The sequence below is a fragment of the Macrosteles quadrilineatus genome, unplaced genomic scaffold (genome assembly GCF_028750875.1).
Source record: "Macrosteles quadrilineatus isolate MER2022 unplaced genomic scaffold, UCM_ALF_1.0 Scaffold_5__1_contigs__length_97177068, whole genome shotgun sequence".
NCBI lineage: Eukaryota > Metazoa > Arthropoda > Insecta > Hemiptera > Cicadellidae > Macrosteles > Macrosteles quadrilineatus.
Window position 1 is genome coordinate 67,098,427 of NW_026542598.1, and position 22,154 is coordinate 67,120,580.

Genomic DNA, 22,154 nt, shown 5'->3' on the forward strand with positions numbered 1-22,154 from the left:
TGTGGCAGTTTAGAAATAACTTTGAGTGTTGGTATTTTACTATTCCACATTCAATAATATTTAGGGCTTGAGTTCCTTAGTCAGGTAATATACAGGAGATCAGTTAACTAACATATAGCAGACCTGCATATTCAACAGAAAGTTGATGGTTTTTGGAACTCATGATGTTTGAGTTGTTTGAAAACATTTTCATAAATTAATGAAGAATTCTTTGTAAATGTTCTTCAAACAATACGATTCTATTTGTTTATTTTTTACGCTGATCCAAATAACCTGCATCTAGTATGTTTGTTCCAAACCAGAAGTTTTGAACAACATCATCATATACAACGTTCATCCAAAGCCATTTTCATTGCTATTTTATTCCTATTTCAAAATTTTTGATATTGTTTCTTATTTTATCATTTCTATTATTGTTCTTAAAATCCATAACACCGTTTCTTCTACAGTTCATTTTGAAACTATAGTCTCTTAAGGTTATTGAGTCTTACACTTGTCTAACGCATAACCGTCATAACATTGTTAAAATGGAGGAAAATATTTTCCAGATCACACAGCCATAACGTTAGAGGGCCTTGAATCTGAAGATGTTCATGCGGGGCCGCTCCTCTTGACCTCAGGTTCATATGAAACTTTTTTAAGACGAGTGATTACAAACTACGCGTTGCATGATTACTTTTTTCACGATAACTTTAAAAGATTTTAAATTAGGTGGTGGCATTTGTTTATGTTTTGTGGGTTCGGGAGGATAAAAATAACTAATTTGTATCAAGGAACTCAAAACTGCGTGAACCCCTAACTAAAAATACCTTTGAAAGTAATACAATTGTTTTCATTATCTTTTAACATACATTTATTTGATATGTAATATACCTTTTTTATTCGTACTAAGCTTATCAATATGATCAAAAACTGCTTATGGTGTAGAAGGACAAACCATAATACGTACCACCTATCGCATTTTTATAAAACAATGAAAGAGTGGCTTGAATATTTTTTAAACGTATTACCTAGGTTCAGAAAGGTATTTTATATTCTCGAAAAATACAAAAAACCCCATTATATAGTCTTATATTGTGTATAAATGTTCTTTTAAACTAAAAACATACTCTACTGCTCAAAAATAATCTGAGTTTAATCTGTGCCTTCCAAGCTCAAAAGCCTCTCTCGAGAAGTCTATACTTTTAATTACCTTATTACTGCCACAGCCGTTAAAGTACCACCTTACGTTTTAAATTACATATAAATACAAAACGAATTGTAGATGCAGCAATACATATTGATTTAAAATCTCAATGTTCCAGTGGGCGCGGCCGAGTGTTCCAGCCATGACAATTGTCCCGGTGACAAGACCTGCATCGTTGGCAAGTGTTCAGACTCCTGTGATGGTCTTTGTGGACCCAACACCGAGTGTGAGGTAACGTCACACAGACCGCTGTGTAACTGCAAGAAGAACTACGTGGGGAACCCGTTCAAAGGATGTATACTTGGAGGTATCCAGGTCTTGTCTCTGTTTTAAGGTGGAGGGCCTTGTCATAGTATTCCTATGACGATGCACATTGTCGACAAAACACATTGAGTTACTTGTTGTCCAAGTAAATGCTCATATATATATTTAGATAAAAGTTACAAGACGAAAGGGTTTATTTACTTCATGGGCACGTATTCTGATGTGCACCTCGACCATTGTACAGGTTTTTACGGTTTATCATTGTAGTTTTTTGTGCCTGTACGAAATTGTATCATGTGTCATTGCAGAGAGATTGGCAGCCGTCAGATAAGAGGATGGGCTCATAAAGAATACTCCAAAGTAGGTTTTTATTATAAAATACCAAGTTGAAGGCTGATCTAAGAAGTCGTATGCTGGATCTAAGGATGTTGTAGGGTAAAATAATTGATTTAAAGATAGTACATGTTTTATAGGTCGTAAATCAACAACTGTAAGTCTGCTGGAGGATCTTGCACTTTGTTACTTCAATAGAATAATTAAACACATTGTAAAAGTTAAGAAAGTTAGTTAACAAAAGGTGCATTTTATTTTCACAGGTAGAACAAATCGTAGGACTGCACATACATGCTATAAGAGTTCCAGTATTTTTTCAGTTCCTTCTTTAAACTTTATACAAACCAGAGTTTCATCATAGATCAAACGAAAGCCTTCTTCCTTAGTAGATTTCTCATCGTTATGGAACAGCTGAAGCCAAGTTTATTGTTGTTTCTGTCCAGTGCACTGTAGAGGTCGTATTTTTGTTTACAATTAGTTTCTTGTTATTTCAGTAATTTAAAATCTCCTTTAGCCAAATAAACTATCTAATCATCACCAATAACTCATATCCTGTTACTGTTCACACAAATAATAAAATTAACCCTAAGATAAAATGTCGCCTACACTAACGCCCGAAGATGAAGTAGACACGAAAAACCCTACTTGTGCTGGTTTGTCTATGATTTCATTCTATCATTTTCGTAATGATTGTTATTTTTAACTTTGCAGACCCCGTTCCAGTGACCCTTCTGTTAACACAGTCTTCCCAAGTTTCACTGCTTGATCTGGAAAGACAAAAGATAGTATCAGTACTACACTATACACAGGGAAACTCTAAAGGAAACTCTCCAAGCGTTGCTTACCATTATCGCAAAAAATACATCTACTACACTGGCACTAATCAGATATACAGGTAAATGAAAGACAATTTAGATCCAGAACTCGTATGAAATCAATATTTCAGATAATAACATGGATTGTGTGTTTCTATACCTACAGACCTGATATTTCCGTACATAGAACTGAAAAAATTACTTCCACCTTTTTACATGTTAGTAGCTAGAAGCTACTAAGTAAATATTCAAAGCAATTCGTTTCCATAGCCTTTGGATATGGATAAAATAATTGTATCCAAAGTCAGAAGAAAGCACCAACCTCTTAAAAAACTAACACAATAAAATGTATTAACCAAATGAAATATAGAAACAAATATGATAATAGTTAATTTCTTTTGCATTTTTGTGCGTACTTTCAGTGTATTCACATGTACATGGAAAGTTGACTGCATCACGTCAGTGCAGTCAAAAAATCTTCCAAAAATTTAAGAAATTACTGCACAAACTGTTTAAAATACTGTACTGTACTATGCAATTTCATACACCTTGTGAACACTTGCCAATAAAGTAATATTATTGGACTTTGACAGTTTCATATTATTTCTAATTCATGTTTTAGAGACGAGGTGGCTGGCCGTCTAACCAGGACGGGTCCAACAGTAGCTGTGGTCTCATCAGGGGTTGATGCTAATGTGAAGCTAGCAGTGGACTGGGTACATGGCAAGCTGTACTGGATGTCCCACACTGCTGAAGTCATAGAGGTCAGTGACCTGGACGGCGGCAACAGGACGACCTTGGTATCCTCCGGGCTGACCTTCAACTGGAACCTAGACAACATTGCTGTTGATCCTTACGCTGGGTAAGCTTTCACTGTCAGTCTTCTTCTGTAGTCTTCTGTCAAAACAAAAACCATCGTTTGCCTTCTAATTTTCAGTGTGTAACAAACATCACCTATATATGAAAGGAAGATGAAAAGTACTCAAGCTTTATCGTGTGACCACATTTTTGTTTAGTTGATACATAAATTATGTTAGGTTTATTCACACTTTTTACCAAACTCTTTATGGTCATTGTGGTTCTAAAGTATTTTAGCTTGTGATTTATTTCCAATACATAGAGTTTAGTTTATTTGCTTCGTGTAGGCGTCTTGTGCCATAGTTTTTAAAATCCCTTAGAAAATATGTCATAATATATCAAATAAGTGTATGGTTTTTAATTTATATTTTATCTAACAAGTTAAGATTTGTAATAATGGAGGCGTTGACAAAACCGAAATTTTCCTCCTTTAAAATCAAAACTTTATATCTTGGCGTTTAGGAAATTGTCTTGTCACGGAATTCTTCACCAATATTTTAGGGCATTGTTCCTCGGGGATAAACATTTAAATATGATATTTAAATTGTCTGGAAGTCCTTAGTTACTCACACAGCCGCCATTATGTTTTTTTTTCACTTAATAATTCTTTTCTGAAAAATAGATAAACATACGCAAAAATTTCCTTGAACAAGTTACTCTTGTAAAACTTTTGTAAAATCAATGAGTTTTGTGCTATTTAAGAAACAAAACCAGTAAATGGGTGCAATTTTGCATTTGAATTTGGAAAATTTTCATAATTCTTTTGTAGCTTTGTACAATTGTCATAAATCTGTGTGCAAAGTTTCAATTTCATATGTTTAACCACTTTTTAGAAAAAAAACCTAAGTGAATAAAACGAAATGGTGGCTGTGTGAGTAACTAAGGACCTAAGGACAATTTAAATATTACATATGGGTAGGTGTTTCTTACCCAGGAACAATGCTCTAAATTATTGGTAGAGAGTTCCGGGACACCCTGTATTTACAGATAATTGGTGTAGTTCAAAAGGATATTATAGTGTTTATAGGGTTTGTAAAATTAGGTCAGTAAATCATTTTACACATTCATCTTTACACAATTGGTTGTATAAAGCTTACGAATAATCTAACAAATGAGTATTGATAATGACCTAGCATATTCATAGGACACAATCATGTTACACATTTACTGGATCTTTTAAAACGTTCTTCTGATTTTCTAGGTTCCTGTTCTATGTTAGCAACGATTCAATATTCAGGATGAACTTGGATGGTTCCAATAACTCTCAAGTTCATCTTACCAACGACGGCAAAAGAGGGGTCTATGTCCTGACCTTGGCCACGCACAAGAGAAGAATCTTCTACACCAGCTGGGACTTGGAGGAGGTGACGCCTTACGTTGAGTCATGTGACTATGAAGGCAAAGATGGGAAGGATGTCCCCATTGGAGATGGTTGTGAAAACATTTTAATTGTGGTCCGATTCATGGTTTAGTAGCTTCTGAGTAAGATCTTTTGTGACGAAAACAAGTTGACCTCTAGGACTAAGAAAGGTTTTAAATATCGTTTTTAAAAATGATTTTGAATATCCTCATTTATAAAGAACCTTGTAATAATAGTCAATTATTTGTATGTATGGACATCTTGAAATCCTATTGTTTGCTGAGTTTAAAGAATATAGTGAACGATTCATAGAACTAACGTGAATATTTTAATAGAGACATTCTCCTTATAATCTTTTCCACTGGATTATTTTCTAGCCACATTTTTAAAGAGAAAATCCCTATTGCATTATATAATTTTTTATATGTATTCTATTGTAGGTTCCGTGTGATATGCGTACATATGTTTTTTCTAAAGAAAATGCATGCAAGTTTACCGTCTGCTTGATAATAAACTTATGTAAATACTAATTAAACCAACACATTCTCCAATAAAGTTCAAAGGAAGGCTAACTCATCGCTCTTTAGCATTGTAAAATTAACTCAAAACATAACCAAGCTCTCAATTAACAGTGCTTCATGATTTATTCAGTTATTTAAAAGCAATAAATTATCTAATTTATACGTTACTAATACTAATTGCACATTATTTGTTGTTATTTTAGATTTAGTGAAATCCACGCAATATCAGTATTTAAGGATACTGTGTTTTTCGGCCATTTCAAAAGAGGTCAGTATGACGAAGTGTGGAGTGTGGATCTGTCAAACCCTGTTCCTACACCAGTGCTTGTACAGTCTGTGGATAAGGTAAATTATATTTTATATATCAAACTGTAAGAGTGATTCAGATTTTGGATGAAGATCATATCTAGATTACATAGTTGCAAACTTTCTAGGAATATTGTTTTATCAATTGAAAAAATGTATACGATTTTTCTTCACCAACAATGTTTGAAGCGTTAACAAAACTGAGAAAATAACACTTCACTATTTAGTAGTAAAAGACTTTTATTAGATTAAAATACATGACCTACAGATGAGACAATAATTGGCTAGAATGCCCTGTGGTTATGTATGAGGTAAAAAATAGTTTTTGGCTATCTTATTTAAAAAAATCTTTTGACCCAAAATGGAAGTTTTTTCTGAAATGTTATTTTTAATCCGGCTTTTTTATTCAACCAGATTAATATTTTTTATGTTTTACATACTTAATGTTAGTCAATTGAGTGAGCATAAAAAAACGATTTTACCAAAATAATGTTTTTAGGGATTTATTGGATTGAACGTATATCACCCTGACGTCCAAACGGAGCACATGTAAAGAAAACTCATTACCAATGAAGATTCAGCATTTTAGTCTATATTAATTTTTTTTGTAAGATTTATGGAGGAATAAATACAGTATTATTTTGTACTGTTTGTTTATTTATGACAACTTGTGGACACCTTTTAAATCCTTTGAAATAATTCGTACACAAAAATCTCAGGCTTATATATTAAGAAATTTATATGCATTTGTGTATATATTTGAATTTAGTTACGATAACTTGCATTTAGTCAATATTGGTATGGTTTTATGTTAAATAAATCTTATCTTACTAATATTATAAATGTGAAAGTTTGTGTGTTTGTTTGTTTGTTTGTTTGTTTGAAGTTCAATCACGCATTAACTACTAGATGGGATTGGGCTGAAATTTGGCATGATGATAGCTCCCCCATTGCAAACACAAAGCTTGAGTATAACTGCAATAAGTATACTTGTATGCTAACCCCGTACGAGAGACGGGTACTCAGCTAGTAAAATATATAACGGTTTATATCAAACTCAGAATCATTGTATTGTAGGCTACTTTTAAAAATGAAAGAACTTTGCAAATAGGTAGCTCTTTCATCTCATGTTATACTTAGAAAAGATGTGAACATAATAGTTCATTTGTAGCCAGCGAATAAAAGTACATGGTTGAATGATTGTTCTTTCAATTGTTCATTTACTTAAATGGATAAAAAGTGCACTCTAAACAACATATTATGCTTATACAATAATTTAACTAACTACAACAGTGCCTGGTGTGCATTTACCAGACTACATTTGTTAGGCATCAATTACGCATTCAAATCTACTACGAATACGTTACAAGTTATGCTGCATATTTGCTCGTCCAACTCAGTCGATCTCTTACGTGGTTTAAAATATGCCATGTTGAAATTTCAGATGAAGTGGTCAGGTTATCTAGGTATGACAACGTTGTAAATTGTCTGTAAGAGTTATTGAAATCTAATATTAGACTATTTTAGATATGTTTAAGAAGGTAAGCAATCTATACACCTCTCCATCTTTATGTGAAAGGTAAATTATGAAAGATGCATATACTCTTTAACAGATATAATACACACAGGATTAATAGTGTAATTTATAGTCAAATTTAGGAAACAATTATGCAAAAGAAATTTCTTAGAATCTATGAAAAAATATTTATTTTCTAGTTATCGTTTAATGTGTAAATCAAAAAGATAAAATAAAAGCATATATTGAAATTTGCATACGAAGCACTAGTTTATAAAGCGACGTGAGTTGGGGTCATGACCGTACGTATGTGGAGGCGTGGATCTATTTATTTTCCCAGTGGGTCGTCCGATGCCAGTCGTTTAGTTTATGGTCAGGCCAACGTCCTTCTTTGTTTTCCTTCAAGCTAAGATCTTCGGCTTTCTTAGAATGATATAATTCTGAATGGAAAGAACCAGAGTAGTGAAATTTTGTACATTAATAATCACGAGTTTTACGGTATTTACGTTGAATATGTTAAGTTAAAACACTTTCTTTTTTTAATTGATTAATTGTAAAAATATGAGATACAACATTTCGTTTTTTTAATTAATTACAACATTTTTTTATTTGAAGAATGACTGCACAGCGCATAACAAAGCTAATATTCGTCTTAAAACATGAAGATCGCTAGTTTCACCTCTAGGGTGGGTACATTTTATTGGACTCATTAACAATAATTGTGATTCCTAGGAATCATATTCCTAAGGTTATGATTAGGATATTCCAGGTTTCATACCGTTCCCTTGATAAAAATGTCAGTGGGATTAGTATAAAAACAGAAACTGTAACTAGATTTTTTTCATTTCTATAAATGTAGGCCTATTCAATTTTCCATGTTTTATTTTCTTTGTGTAAAAGACTGAATATGGTTAAGGCTAATAACCCTCACCAGAATATTAAACTCTCTTATCATAAAATTATAGACAAACATGAAAGAGTGAGTATAAATTGAATAAAATTTTTTAGAATGAGACTTGAGTTTTTTTTATCTTCAGACAAAGTTTTTAAGATTATATATAGTTTAATTTAACAAATTGTTTAAAGCTGTATTATTTAAGTTAACATTTTTGCAATATACCGCAATATTATAGCTTTGGAACTCACTATTTTTGGAATGCGGTAAAATGAATCATTTACATTGTCCTTGGGCACGTCCCAATTCACATAGTTTCTTCTATGCTGTGTAAGCGACCGCATTGTACAATGTATAGAAATATAATATCTTTTCGAGAACAAACTTTTCAAAATATTTTGTATTCGTTTCAAAAAAATTAAATATTTTACAAAGTAAATGTACTGTTTTTATTTTTAGTCTATGGTTGAAATCGATTTAAGGGTGTAAATCTTGTAGGAAAGCCAAATTTTATTTTGCTTTTCTTCGTAACTGTAATCACTGTCTAATTAGTGCATAATAATAGACATTCGTTATTTTGTTACTTAATAAATCTGTAATCTCAACAATAGGCACACGTGTAACGGCTGAAATCAATTATCTTACATTATAAAAAGGATTAAATCTACAGACAGGATAGTCTAACCGCTAAATTTAAAACTTTTGGCTGAGCTGATTTTGTAATCTACAGATTAAGCACAGGCTATAACTGTGCTACCCCAGTTAAAGTTATAAGCTATGACTTATGTGTAATAACTCAGTCTTATCTTTGCCACAACTCTGTGGGCCAGACAAGAACGACATATGGATCTGAATTTAATACATCCCCTGAATCTTTCACCGAAACACATAGCTCGTAAAAGGTAGACGTTGATAATAAACCCTTTCAGTGTAAAGATGCTACTGAGTTGTACTAACATTTTATCATACCACAATCATAAAATAAGGTGTTAGTGTCTTTATAGCGTAAAATATTCCTTACCAATTTCACCTGAAATTTTGCACATAAAATCTGCGTACTTAGGTCACCATAGGTAAATTTATATTCCAAGATCAATCCAAGGGTTGGTTAGCTTTTAATATTCGGAGATAGGTCTTTTAGAATATATATTCCTCCAAGCTCGCTAAAAACTTCTTATATAAAGAAGTTAATATTACATTATAGATCCGTAAAACTGCTATCATAGGAAAATTGATAAATATATTAGAGCAAAAATATATACTTCTTTGTACTTATGACTCTTTGCACTGATGATTTTTTCAGTGTTTATAATTTTAAAGTTTTATTTTATAATCTTTGTAACGATAAAGACAGATAAAATATAATTTATAAGGAAAAATATAAAGGGGAGAGCAGCATATTAAATGTGGAATTGACTCTAAAACTCATGAATATCAAAATAATTTAGACAGAATAGAAAACTAGTGTTTAATTGAATCAAGGAAAAACACAATAATCAAATATAAAAACATAAACATATGACTTCAATAAAATTAAAAGTCACATGCTAGCTTATATAATGTTCATGAGTGAAATCTGTGAAAAATGTTAGAGTCCAACAAAAAATGTATCTTCTTTGAGAGGCAATAGTTTTAATACTTATGCAAACTAGCACTATACACACTATTGTCGGGACCACGTAAGTTTGCAGTTGGTGGCAGCCAATCATAAGACAATGCTAGTGCGGCCTTTCCACATCGTCCGTTGACAAAACTAAAATACACTAAGCAATATATTAAAATCAGCTGGTATTAACAGATTTGGCAACACCGCACGGTTCTCATTGGTTCATACAAAACCATATGGTAAATAGGCTCCTCCCTCAACTGCAAACTTACAAGGTCCTGACAAAAGCAAACTTTACACACATTGAAAATTAACCTAACTGTGGCCTAAGGAGAGGTATGGAGTCCGTTGGTTTAGATTTCCTCAATGGCTTTGCTACCGATTTAACACTCACATAGTTAAATGTTTGCCTTAGGCAATTCTAACTTTCCCTTTCTCCGTGTGACAAACAGTTAAATCAGTTTCGTGATGGCCTCCAAGTCAGCCTGTGGTCTATTTATTTGTGTTACCTGGGCTGCCGTGGCCATCGGTGAGTTATTATAGTTAGCATTTAAATTATATTATATTACATTCAATAGAAATAAAGTGTCGACGGATTATAAATTAACTAATCACTGTTCCACATTACAAGTCATGCAGGAAAATGGTTATTCACTGAAGGATGATAAAATACTGACAAACTTTCAAGTACAGGAGGGCTCTTATACTATTTGAATTTAAGATCTATTATTGCATCTTAATATAGGATTTTTAAACATGCATATTTTTTTAAAGATAAAACCACATTGTCGCTTTCTACCTACATTTAAAAAATCAAGTGGGGGTTTTACTGTGTTTTCATTGACACTTAAACAGTACAGGCTATTTTTACCTGTATCAAATATTGCTTATTGAATTCTCATTAGAAGGCCATGTTTTGTTTAAGTTCTGGCAGTTGGAAAAGCGGAACGAGGAAAAGTGCTTCAAAATTCATCACCAGGATCACTTGGTGGTAGTAGTAGAATACTGAGGTAATCATTGCATACATTTTCTTTTATTCTCTAAATCTAAGGACTTAAACCATAGCTTTATATAACTTTATTTTTACTAGGTTATAATCCCATGATTAATGCCATCATTATTTTCACCACGAGAAATACAGAATTCTTGGCGTTGCATAATACTCTTGTTCCTGAAACATTTTTATGCTACTGACCTATTTTTGAATTTCTATAAATAAATCTGCTACATTAGTTAATTAGAACAGTTTTAATAATGAGATAATATGTATTTAATTACACTTAACTTCTGCAGTTAGTTTACGGAGTGAACTATATATGAGGATATGGTGATCCTTTTTGCATGCATTGCAAAATGTCACATTAAATCAAAACTGATTAGCAGTTTTTACTCCCTCAATGAGCTCTGGTAGAGGGTACATATTTATTATTTTACCCTTGGCCTTTACAGGATAAATATTGAATGAAGATATTAATAAGAATCAAGCGATTTGGTTTTTTGAATTTTGTATATTTTTTTGGTTAATGGAATATATCAACAAAAGTCATGTTGAGCTATACGAATGCATAAAATTCACTTATACAGTATGTTATATCATATCTATCCTCCGGTTGCTTAGCTCATTATTAAGTAAAAAAAAATTATGAAAAGGATTTTTTTTGCGTTGGGTGCTTCTCAGATTTTCTTAGTTTACGCTAACAGGGGACAGATAATTTGTATCATAGATTTTTTTTATACAGGGAAGCGAAAAGAATTTTTTACAAAGATTTTAAGTCAATGAAGTCTATGGACGATGCAAATACTTTGTATATTGCTAACAATGGTTTACAAGAACTCTTCCCCCGATCACAGATCAACAGTCTATCCGGGGGAATAATTCCATGTAATATATTGTTCTATTACTGTACCATTTAATTTTTGGAATAAAAGTATTTTGATTTGATTGATTTGATTTGATGGACGAGAAGTTAAGATTTAAAACGTTTGATAAAACTTCTGAATTTAATTAGCTTTTCAGGATTTACTGAATCAAATTTGTATTACGATACATACCTCTAGGTAACTACTAATCTGCTATTTTACCGTTTCCTTTGGAGTTCTAACAATCTTGTTATTGTTTACATTTTTAGAATAGACGCTAACGCCGAAAGCAAAACTGAACAGAAAGACTGCGTTGCACCACCCCCACTGGAGAATGGTAAGTACTACCCCAGCCCCCGACGATGTCCGCAAGATGACCTCACTTCTCTGTGCCAAATGATCCCGGGCACGCTGATGCCTAACAACTGGGTTATCTTCTACTATTGCGACTCCGGATACATTCTAAACAGCACGAAGCCTGTGTCTGTCTGCATCAATGGCGATTGGACACCACCTCTGCCTTTTTGTCAAGGTAAATGATTTTGTGTGTCGTTCATCGTAATTTTTGCCATTAGCTTTTGCCTTCATTTCTTATGTTACCTAGTTTATATATTTTCTTTATAATTGCATGACATGTATGGCCTCGCTAAATTTTCCAATATTCCCCCTAAGATCATTGAGGTCATCAACCCCCTAAGATCATTGAGGTCATCAACCAACTGCACGAAAATGAACAAAAGCCCTTGTAATTTTGAGCCATTTTTAAAACCAATGTATCCAAATAACTTTGGTATAGAGTACACTTTTTAAAGCCTACCTAGGCCATCCGCAACGTTACTTTCCACACCATCACTTTCTTTCAATTTTTCCTTAATAGTTAAACTACAAATACATATTACAAAAATTGTTACTAAGTGTCTTACGTGAATATAAACTTCCACTGTTTATGTTTCAGCGAGTGAAACGGAGTGTTTCTCACACGGTGACTGCAGCACCAACAGAACCTGCATTTTGGGCAAATGTATGAACTCTTGTGAGGGTTTATGTGGCTTTAACACAGAATGTGACGTCATCGAACACCGACCCCTGTGTATCTGCAAGAAAGGATATCTGGGCAACCCCTTCAGAGGATGCATTCTGGGAGGTAAAATGAACTTTGTTGTTGTAAGTTCATTATGGTAAATTACCCAAAAGATGTCACTAACTTCTGAAGTTGTGTAGATTTGTTTAGATTCATAGCCATTCTACTCTTGAAATGTACAATGGAAAAATATATCATTCAATCAATCATATAATCATATGTTTGTCAAAACTTTGGGAAGAAGACCATTTTGTTTTCTTAATGACGAAAATTTTAATTTTATTCACGCATTCAACTGTTTAACACATTTTTCCATAGCCCTACGATTTCTCAATTTGAAATAAAATGGGGAATAAATAACGGATGAACTAGAAAATTGTAAAATACAAGTGATTGAGACTTAATATTATTTTTTGTCATCATATTTTGAAATCACTTTACTAAATATCTTTTAATGTTATGAGATACCATGTTTTAAATTAACTGATTTTTTTGTCCAGGTGTCCCTTACTTTGTTAATGTACGATCAAATACCTGGTTTTTAGGCTGTATACACATAAACTGTACACCTTGTATATTTTATTACAGTAGGGTAATATTTTCATATACAGATCCAATTTCCACGAAGCTTCTCTTGGCACAATCTACACAAGTCTCAGTGTTGGATTTGACGAATTCGAAAATAATCTCAACCCTGCGCTATGACTATCAGAATCCAAAGGAAAACTCCCCTAGTGTCGCTTACCACTTTGAGAAAAAATATATTTTCTACGCTGGATCAAGCCAGATATTCAGGTAAATAGTTTTTTTTAAATGTGTTCTGAACTACACTTTTTAAATCTAAATAAAAAATATTGTTTGGTCAATAGCATTTTGTAAACAAGCGAGGCAATTAGATCACTAATAATGGGGTCTTTCGTTTAAAATGTTTTGTTCATATTCATTCATAACAATTACGAGAATAACTTTGTTTAACCGTCAGATATCTTAAAAATATTTATAAATAACTCGTTATTTTGAACATTATTGTCACTAGGACTGATGTACGAATGATATGATAGGCTACGTACCTTTTTATTCCGACCTCAGTCCTTAATGTAGTCGAGGGTGACTAGTTTCGGGTCAGAAATTACCGATTTTCAAACCCATGACTTTAAATTGTTTGGTCCATTAATTCGACAGAAGTCTTCGTTATAAGATATAAATACACGTCGACACATAAAGTTCGCACATTGTTAACACAAAAGACATTGAGGGCTGCACTTTACTTTAGGTCCTACACTCATTTCTACACTCATGATAATATCGATCGATATATCGATTAATCGATTGTTTCATTCGATATATCATTTGGTTAGTTAGGTAAGGTTAACCTAACCTAACTAACCAAACGATATATCGAATGTAACAATCGAATAATCGATATTTTCATTCGAATGAGTGTAGGATCTAAAGTAAAGTACAACCGACATTGAGTTCCGTCGTGTCCGCCGTGCTACCTGGGTCAGTGGGTCCCTTATAATTGTGGCCGGCTACCAATATAAATTTTTTTTTTTGTAAAAAAAATGTCAACTTTATGCGTCGATTAAGGACTGAAGCAAGGCCACACTCTGGAGACGGAATAAAAATGTAGCCTACGTAACCTATCGTATCACTCGTAAATTTGTTTTAAACAGCCAAAAAACGCTTTAATCATAAAGGATATCCACTTTTACAGCACTTGTTATGAAAGTTATTACCACATTTAACTTATTATCCCCTTAGAATTACGACACCTTTAGCCCGCATCATGAAAGTATTAGGTCTTTAACTTTCATACTTCGATTTAAAACTAATAACGAAAGCATATTAAAACAGAAATACCATGGGCCATTAACATAATCAAATTACGTTACTAAACCGAGAGAATCTTTTGAAATTAATATTGTATTAAAAATAAACTGTAAAAAAACATTCGGGCCAGTGGCGACATTTGTTTATGTTTATGAACCATTACTATATCTGTTCAAAAATCTTTGCCGTAAACTGGATTATATGTATCTCTGTAAACCCATAAAATTATCATAAGTGTCAAGCATTTATTATGAACATGTTTGCTAATGGGTATTCCTAAACAACCTCTGAGTTTTTATATTACTTATTTTTAATCCACCATGTGCCTTCTTTAGGGACGAGATCAAGACAGACAGTCTGGCTAGGGTGGGAGAGCCTAAGGCTGTAGTGGACGGTGTAGGGGTGGACTCTAGTGCCAAGTTAGCAGTGGACTGGGTACACGACAAGCTCTACTGGATGTCTCATACCTCCAAGACTGTGGAGATGAGTGACCTAGATGGCAATAACAAGACAGTGCTGACTAAAGGACTGACGTTCTGGTGGAATCTTAACAACTTGGTTGTCGAACCATATGCTGGGCAAGTGCAATTACTGTTATATCTAATTAAATTTTTGCAGGTGCTTTATTATCCCCCATTGTTTAAAATTACCATTAATTTTGGTAAAATGTGGATTTAACGGATTAGGAGAGATACTAGATATGTTGCAAGTATGTTATACATATGTGCGAGATATACTATAGGATTACTGTAAGTGTAATGTCTCCATTAATGGGAAGGTCCACAAAAATACAAACCAAAATTGAATTGATTAGGTGAAGTTAGTCCATATTGGGAAGTTTCCTCACAAGGAAAATTATTCTGAGTAAGATGTGTCATCAACGAAATCCTACTCCTGGCATCAGACTAGCATTTTGGAATTTTGTGCGTTTATGCAGAGAGTACAAGAGTGAATAGAACTCCATAAAATTAGTTAAATTGTAATTCTACTTCCCTAGTTGATATCAAGATATTTATTTAATTTGACAAAATATGGTTATAATAAGCACCATGCATCTGATTGTTTTATATCCATGCCATGGTCTTTCATAATGACAACATGCTTGAATGAGCACGAAAAGGAATAGATTAGATTTATCTATCAATAAAACATTCAAAAACCTTTGCAAGATACTCTACGTTCTTTAATCGTATAAAACTAACTATATACAATTATATTTTGATTGCATTCTTATCATGGCTGATCCACATAGTTGTAAATGAAAAATTTTGCTATTTGCTTATAATATCATGTGTACATTTGGATCGTTAAACATTTTTAAATTGATCCGTAATAAAAAATGACCAACAGTGCATTCATCTACACATTAAATTAATTTTCTTCCTGCAGATACCTCTTTCTAGTCAGCCAAGACTCTCTACTTCGAATGAACTTAGACGGAAGCAACCTGACTGCTTTGCACTTGAAGGGCTACAACAACCGAGGTGTCTATGTTCTGACTGTAGACACCCACAAGAAGAGGGTCTACTACAGCAGTTGGGACTTGAGAAACGCAGTTCCGTTTATAGATTCTTGTGACTACGAAGGGAAAAATGAGAAAAACATTCCGATCGGAGACAGGTAGGGAATTCGTCAATGTATTACCTCAACATTTAACCTAAAATCTATGGCTTATTATTCTAAGATATTAAACATTTTTGCCACCAAGACTGATATTCGAATATATAATAGGTTACGTACCTTGGTCCGTCTTCAGTCTTATTTTAGTCAATGGATGACTAGTTTCGGGTACAAAGACCCATTGTCAAATCCTTTTCAAAACATCATGTAGAAGCTAGTCAAAAATCCGACGGAAGTCTTCATCAATATATAATACAAGTTGACACATAAAGTTCATTATTTAAAAAACACAAGTTACGGAACATATAAGACGATTGATAGGCCGGCCACATTTAACACGGGACAAACCGACACAGGTTACACGGCGGACACGACAGAACTAACCATTGTCCAGTTGGTGACATTGACCTTGGGGGAGAGGGTACGTCAGCTGATAAAGACTTGTATTAGCTCTGTTGTCAATGCTTGCAATTCTATCGAATAAAATATTTGAACCAAAATTCAGTTTTTCATTCAAGACGTCTTGAGGGGATTTTTTATTGGCTTTATAAATTTCTAGACTCTCTAAGACATTCATGAGAGGGAGGGCCTTTACTGCATTTGTGCAAGATTTGTAAATTATTTCGGCAACTATTGACATTGTGATTGGTATTAATTAAATGTTCTGCAAATTTGGAACGTTGTAGTGACAGTTTTGGTTTAGGGAGATGTTCTTTAAACCTGGTGTTAAAAGAACGTCCCGATTGGCCTATGTATAATTTTGAGCAGTCATTGCACGAAAGTTTGTAAACACCTGTATCATCTAAATCATTATCATTTTGTTTACGGCTGTTTTGGCTCAAATGACGTTGTAGTTTGTTTGACGTTTTACTGGCTAAGGTGATTTTATGTTTCTTTAATTCGTTTTTTAAGGTATAGTGTAGGTTGGCTCCGAATTCGACAGATACAAAGTTGCTGGGTTTATCAATCGGTTTACTAATTTTGTTTTTTTGTTTGTTGATTATCTTATCAATAATACTGCTGTGGTAGCCATTGCTAACAGCTATATGTTTCAGAATGAGGTACTCAGAGTTGTAGTCTTCTGGTGACATTGGGATTCTTAACATTCTGTTAACGAAGCTGTTGTAAGCTGCCATTTTGTGAGCTTGTGGATGATTAGACGAGGCATGAATGGTGTGATCGGTAGTAGTTGGTTTCCTGTATATTTTGAATTTTATGTTGTCATTGTCTTTGGTAAGCGTTAAATCCAGAAAGTTTAAAGATTGGTTTAGTTCGACTTCCAAAGTGAACTTCAAATTAGAAGATATGTTATTTAAATAATTATTCAGAAGCTGCAGTTGTCTAGAGTTGCCTTTAAAAACCAAGAATATGTCGTCCACATATCTTTTGTAAAAAATTATATTATTGCAGAGTTTATTGCTGTCGGAGAAAATGGATTCATTCTCGAAGTGGTTCAAGTAAATTTCCGATAATATGCTGGACAGGGGAGAGCCCATAGCCAAGCCGTCGTTTTGTAAATAGAATTTGTCGTTAAATGAAAAATAGTTTTGTTCTAAGGTGATTCTGAGTAAGGTAATCAATTCATCAATTGCTTCGGGGCTAAGTTCGGAGTTTTTTGACAGGTTGTCTCGAGTAATATCTAATGTCTTCTTGATTGGGACGTTGGTATATAAATTTACAATGTCTAGTGAAGCTAGTAGGTGTCTATTTTGTATTTTTACATTGGAAAGTTGTTCTACGAGGTCTATGCTGTTTTTTAAGCTATGGTTATTCTGTAGTTTTACATGGGTTCTCAGCAGTTTGTCAAGCAATTTGGCAATTTTATAAGTAGGGGCTGACGTGAAGTTGACTAGGGGTCTTATGGGCATTTGCTCTTTATGGATTTTCGGTAAACCTCTAAGTATCGGAGCTGTAGGTTTTATCATTTTTAGATGATTGCAACGGTCGCCGTTCAAAATTGATTTGGTTCTGTTCAATGCATTTTTTAACCTGGTCTGGAATGTGTCTGTCGGGTCTTTAGATACTTCAGTTATGTTATTGTTCTTGATCAAATCTATAACTTTGTCACTGTATACATTTTTGTCCATAATGACAATCCAACAGGGTAACTGGAGTAAAAACCTAGTTTCAGAAATACTCAATGCCGAAATAGCGATTGACAAAATCCAAGATGAAAATTCCAAAAATTTTGTTAGACACATTATTGATCAAAAGATTCGTTCCATACTAACTAATAAAACACACAAGAAAAAAGTTTTGAAACACGATTTAAACACCATTAAATGCATTAAAGAAAAGTTAGTAACTAACGATTGTTTGATAACTAAATCAGATAAAGGCCAATGCATTGTCATTATGGACAAAAATGTATACAGTGACAAAGTTATAGATTTGATCAAGAACAATAACATAACTGAAGTATCTAAAGACCCGACAGACACATTCCAGACCAGGTTAAAAAATGCATTGAACAGAACCAAATCAATTTTGAACGGCGACCGTTGCAATCATCTAAAAATGATAAAACCTACAGCTCCGATACTTAGAGGTTTACCGAAAATCCATAAAGAGCAAATGCCCATAAGACCCCTAGTCAACTTCACGTCAGCCCCTACTTATAAAATTGCCAAATTGCTTGACAAACTGCTGAGAACCCATGTAAAACTACAGAATAACCATAGCTTAAAAAACAGCATAGACCTCGTAGAACAACTTTCCAATGTAAAAATACAAAATAGACACCTACTAGCTTCACTAGACATTGTAAATTTATATACCAACGTCCCAATCAAGAAGACATTAGATATTACTCGAGACAACCTGTCAAAAAACTCCGAACTTAGCCCCGAAGCAATTGATGAATTGATTACCTTACTCAGAATCACCTTAGAACAAAACTATTTTTCATTTAACGACAAATTCTATTTACAAAACGACGGCTTGGCTATGGGCTCTCCCCTGTCCAGCATATTATCGGAAATTTACTTGAACCACTTCGAGAATGAATCCATTTTCTCCGACAGCAATAAACTCTGCAATAATATAATTTTTTACAAAAGATATGTGGACGACATATTCTTGGTTTTTAAAGGCAACTCTAGACAACTGCAGCTTCTGAATAATTATTTAAATAACATATCTTCTAATTTGAAGTTCACTTTGGAAGTCGAACTAAACCAATCTTTAAACTTTCTGGATTTAACGCTTACCAAAGACAATGACAACATAAAATTCAAAATATACAGGAAACCAACTACTACCGATCACACCATTCATGCCTCGTCTAATCATCCACAAGCTCACAAAATGGCAGCTTACAACAGCTTCGTTAACAGAATGTTAAGAATCCCAATGTCACCAGAAGACTACAACTCTGAGTACCTCATTCTGAAACATATAGCTGTTAGCAATGGCTACCACAGCAGTATTATTGATAAGATAATCAACAAACAAAAAAACAAAATTAGTAAACCGATTGATAAACCCAGCAACTTTGTATCTGTCGAATTCGGAGCCAACCTACACTATACCTTAAAAAACGAATTAAAGAAACATAAAATCACCTTAGCCAGTAAAACGTCAAACAAACTACAACGTCATTTGAGCCAAAACAGCCGTAAACAAAATGATAATGATTTAGATGATACAGGTGTTTACAAACTTTCGTGCAATGACTGCTCAAAATTATACATAGGCCAATCGGGACGTTCTTTTAACACCAGGTTTAAAGAACATCTCCCTAAACCAAAACTGTCACTACAACGTTCCAAATTTGCAGAACATTTAATTAATACCAATCACAATGTCAATAGTTGCCGAAATAATTTACAAATCTTGCACAAATGCAGTAAAGGCCCTCAGTAGTTGTATAGTGCCGATTCTAAAACATGAGGGAAGTACGAATGAAAGAGGTACGAGAGGCCCAGGCAGGGTTGGCCGACGTATACATGAGGTCAATCAGGGTTATCAGGTGGAGCGCGTATCAGTTGGAGAGTATCAGTTGGACGAGAGTATCAGTTGGACGAGAGTTTCAGTTGGACGAGAGTTTTGGTTGGACGAGAGTATTAGTTGGACGAGAGTTTCGGTTGGACGAGAGTTTTGGTTGGACGAGAGTTTTGGTTGGACGAGAGTATCAGTTGGTCGAGAGTAATCAATAATCAATTGGACGAGAGTTTCGGTTGGACGAGAGTTTTGGTTGGACGAGAGTATCAGTTGGACGAGAGTATCAGTTGGACGAGAGTTTCAGTTGGACGAGAGTTTTGGTTGGACGAGAGTTTTGGTTGGACGAGAGTATCGATTGGACGAGAGTATCAGTTGGTCGAGAGTATCAGGGTTAGCACTAGCAATTACCCGGCGCGTGTTGTTGCACTAACAACTATTATCAACTGTCGATAAGGGTTTTTACTTTTTAGTGAATTTCCCTATAGGGAAGTAGCTATTACTGTAGGTCTCATGGTAAGACATAGGCCCGGGACCTATTTACTTTTTCATTTTGGTGTCTCCAGAGGCCAAAAAACACCATTCGTTCAAATTTTTATGAATGTGTATATATATGTGTCCGTGAACATGATAACTTGAGTAATTTTTATCTGATTTTGATGAAATTTGGTTTGAAGGTGTAAGGCGGGATAAACTTAAATGAGTTCGTGATCCAGCATGATCGGACCATGGGAACAGTGTTTTATGGGGGGGTTTTATGGGGTAAAAATTGGGTTTTCTCACTTTTGACCCTCAAAACACAAAATTTCCCAATTTTTCTCTAAACCTTCTTAAAAAACTTTAAAAAACAAACAATTCAGTATATCAAAGTGTTTTTGTACGGTTATTGGTTACGGAGAAAAAAAAATGGTAAATTTAAAATTCCCATGTTATTCTTATGGAGAATATTGTAAAATGTTGTAGTTTGCTTGTCTATGGATATATTTTGATCAAATTTGGCAAATATATTCATTTTATACTAAGCAATAATTATTTTACTTAAAACACACACTTTATTAGTTTTCTTGTAGCAGCAAACCTAGGTACTCGTTAAACCTAATGTAATTTAAATAGATCAATTGAAAATCAATCCAGCCAAATGGAAATTCGCTTAGACGGCAGGTTTGCTGCGGCGGTGGTATTATTTATATATATTTAATTCAGTAGGGGAGAATTAAAACGTTGTTGAGTGCACAGGTGTGATGTGATTGGGGTTTAATATATTTGGACTTATCTAAAAGTAAAATAGTTTTCTGTGCTGCATTCTCTGGAAATATTGTGGCACTGTTCCAAATGATGAATAATACAGAATGTTGTGATTATAGAAAACAACAGTTGGTGAAGGTAAACATCTGCTTTTAAATTATATTTATTTGTAAACATTGTAGTTCCAAAAGTCTGTCATTGGACCCCTTAAAACCCTCTGGGGTGGAGCCCTTTTGACGGATCTGCTCCAAACTTCACACAAACCATCCTTGAATAATGCTAAGTAATGCCTGGAAGTTTCATTACAATCTGTCGAGTGGTTTTGGAGTCCATAAGGTTCATACATATATACATACATACATAGTTCTTTTTTACATATATATATTTGTTTTGAGTGGAGCTAGCATAATAAAACAATACTTTTTCAAAGTCAATGGTACTTCTGTTTCACATAAATAAGAATTCTACTTGCAGTACCCAAACTCAATGGTGCATTTGAATCACGAATTGTCGGCATGCAGTATCCAAACTCAATAATACATTATTGGTACACGTGAATGTAATGTCTTATTCCAATGTCTAATGTCCAAGGGGAATCCAAAGTATCCAATGGGTATATTTTGTTTACATAAATAGACTGGCTATTTGCATTACCTAGGTGCATTACCTACTTCCGGCAACCAAGGTATTGGTTATTCATTTTGTAGTAAATTCTGCTCAATGGAGATGTAATTTGAACTCGTCTGATTACAATAAAATCATGTGATAATAATATACATGAGGTCAATCAGTGTTATCAGGCCGAGAGGGTATCAGTTGGACTAGAGTATCATCAGTAATAGTGCTTTGCTTCTCTTAGTAAGTATAACTAGAGTTAGTTTCTTTCATATTCTAAGTTCTAACTTAGATTATTATT

At 33.8% G+C, this 22,154-nt stretch overlaps 2 protein-coding genes across 2 annotated transcripts in view; both read left to right on the plus strand.

Annotated features, from left to right (window-relative positions):
* Positions 1-727: 727 nt before the first annotated feature.
* LOC128995669 (low-density lipoprotein receptor-related protein 6-like) lies at positions 728-4,928 on the plus strand. Its single transcript, XM_054420686.1, has 5 exons — positions 728-734; positions 1,305-1,493; positions 2,495-2,678; positions 3,221-3,460; positions 4,658-4,928. The coding sequence occupies exons 1-5, from the start codon at positions 728-730 to the stop codon at positions 4,926-4,928; spliced, it is 891 nt and encodes a 296-aa protein (XP_054276661.1).
* A 6,958-nt stretch (positions 4,929-11,886) lies between these two features.
* The window catches only part of LOC128995670 (low-density lipoprotein receptor-related protein 4-like), a 37,691-nt gene continuing 27,423 nt past the window's right edge, over positions 11,887-22,154 (plus strand). Inside the window, exons 1-5 of the mRNA XM_054420687.1 lie at positions 11,887-12,052; positions 12,476-12,664; positions 13,213-13,396; positions 14,770-15,012; positions 15,824-16,054. Of these exons, the coding sequence (XP_054276662.1) occupies positions 11,917-12,052; positions 12,476-12,664; positions 13,213-13,396; positions 14,770-15,012; positions 15,824-16,054 (983 nt within the window). The 5' untranslated portion in view covers positions 11,887-11,916. The remainder of the gene's footprint in view (positions 12,053-12,475; positions 12,665-13,212; positions 13,397-14,769; positions 15,013-15,823; positions 16,055-22,154) is intronic.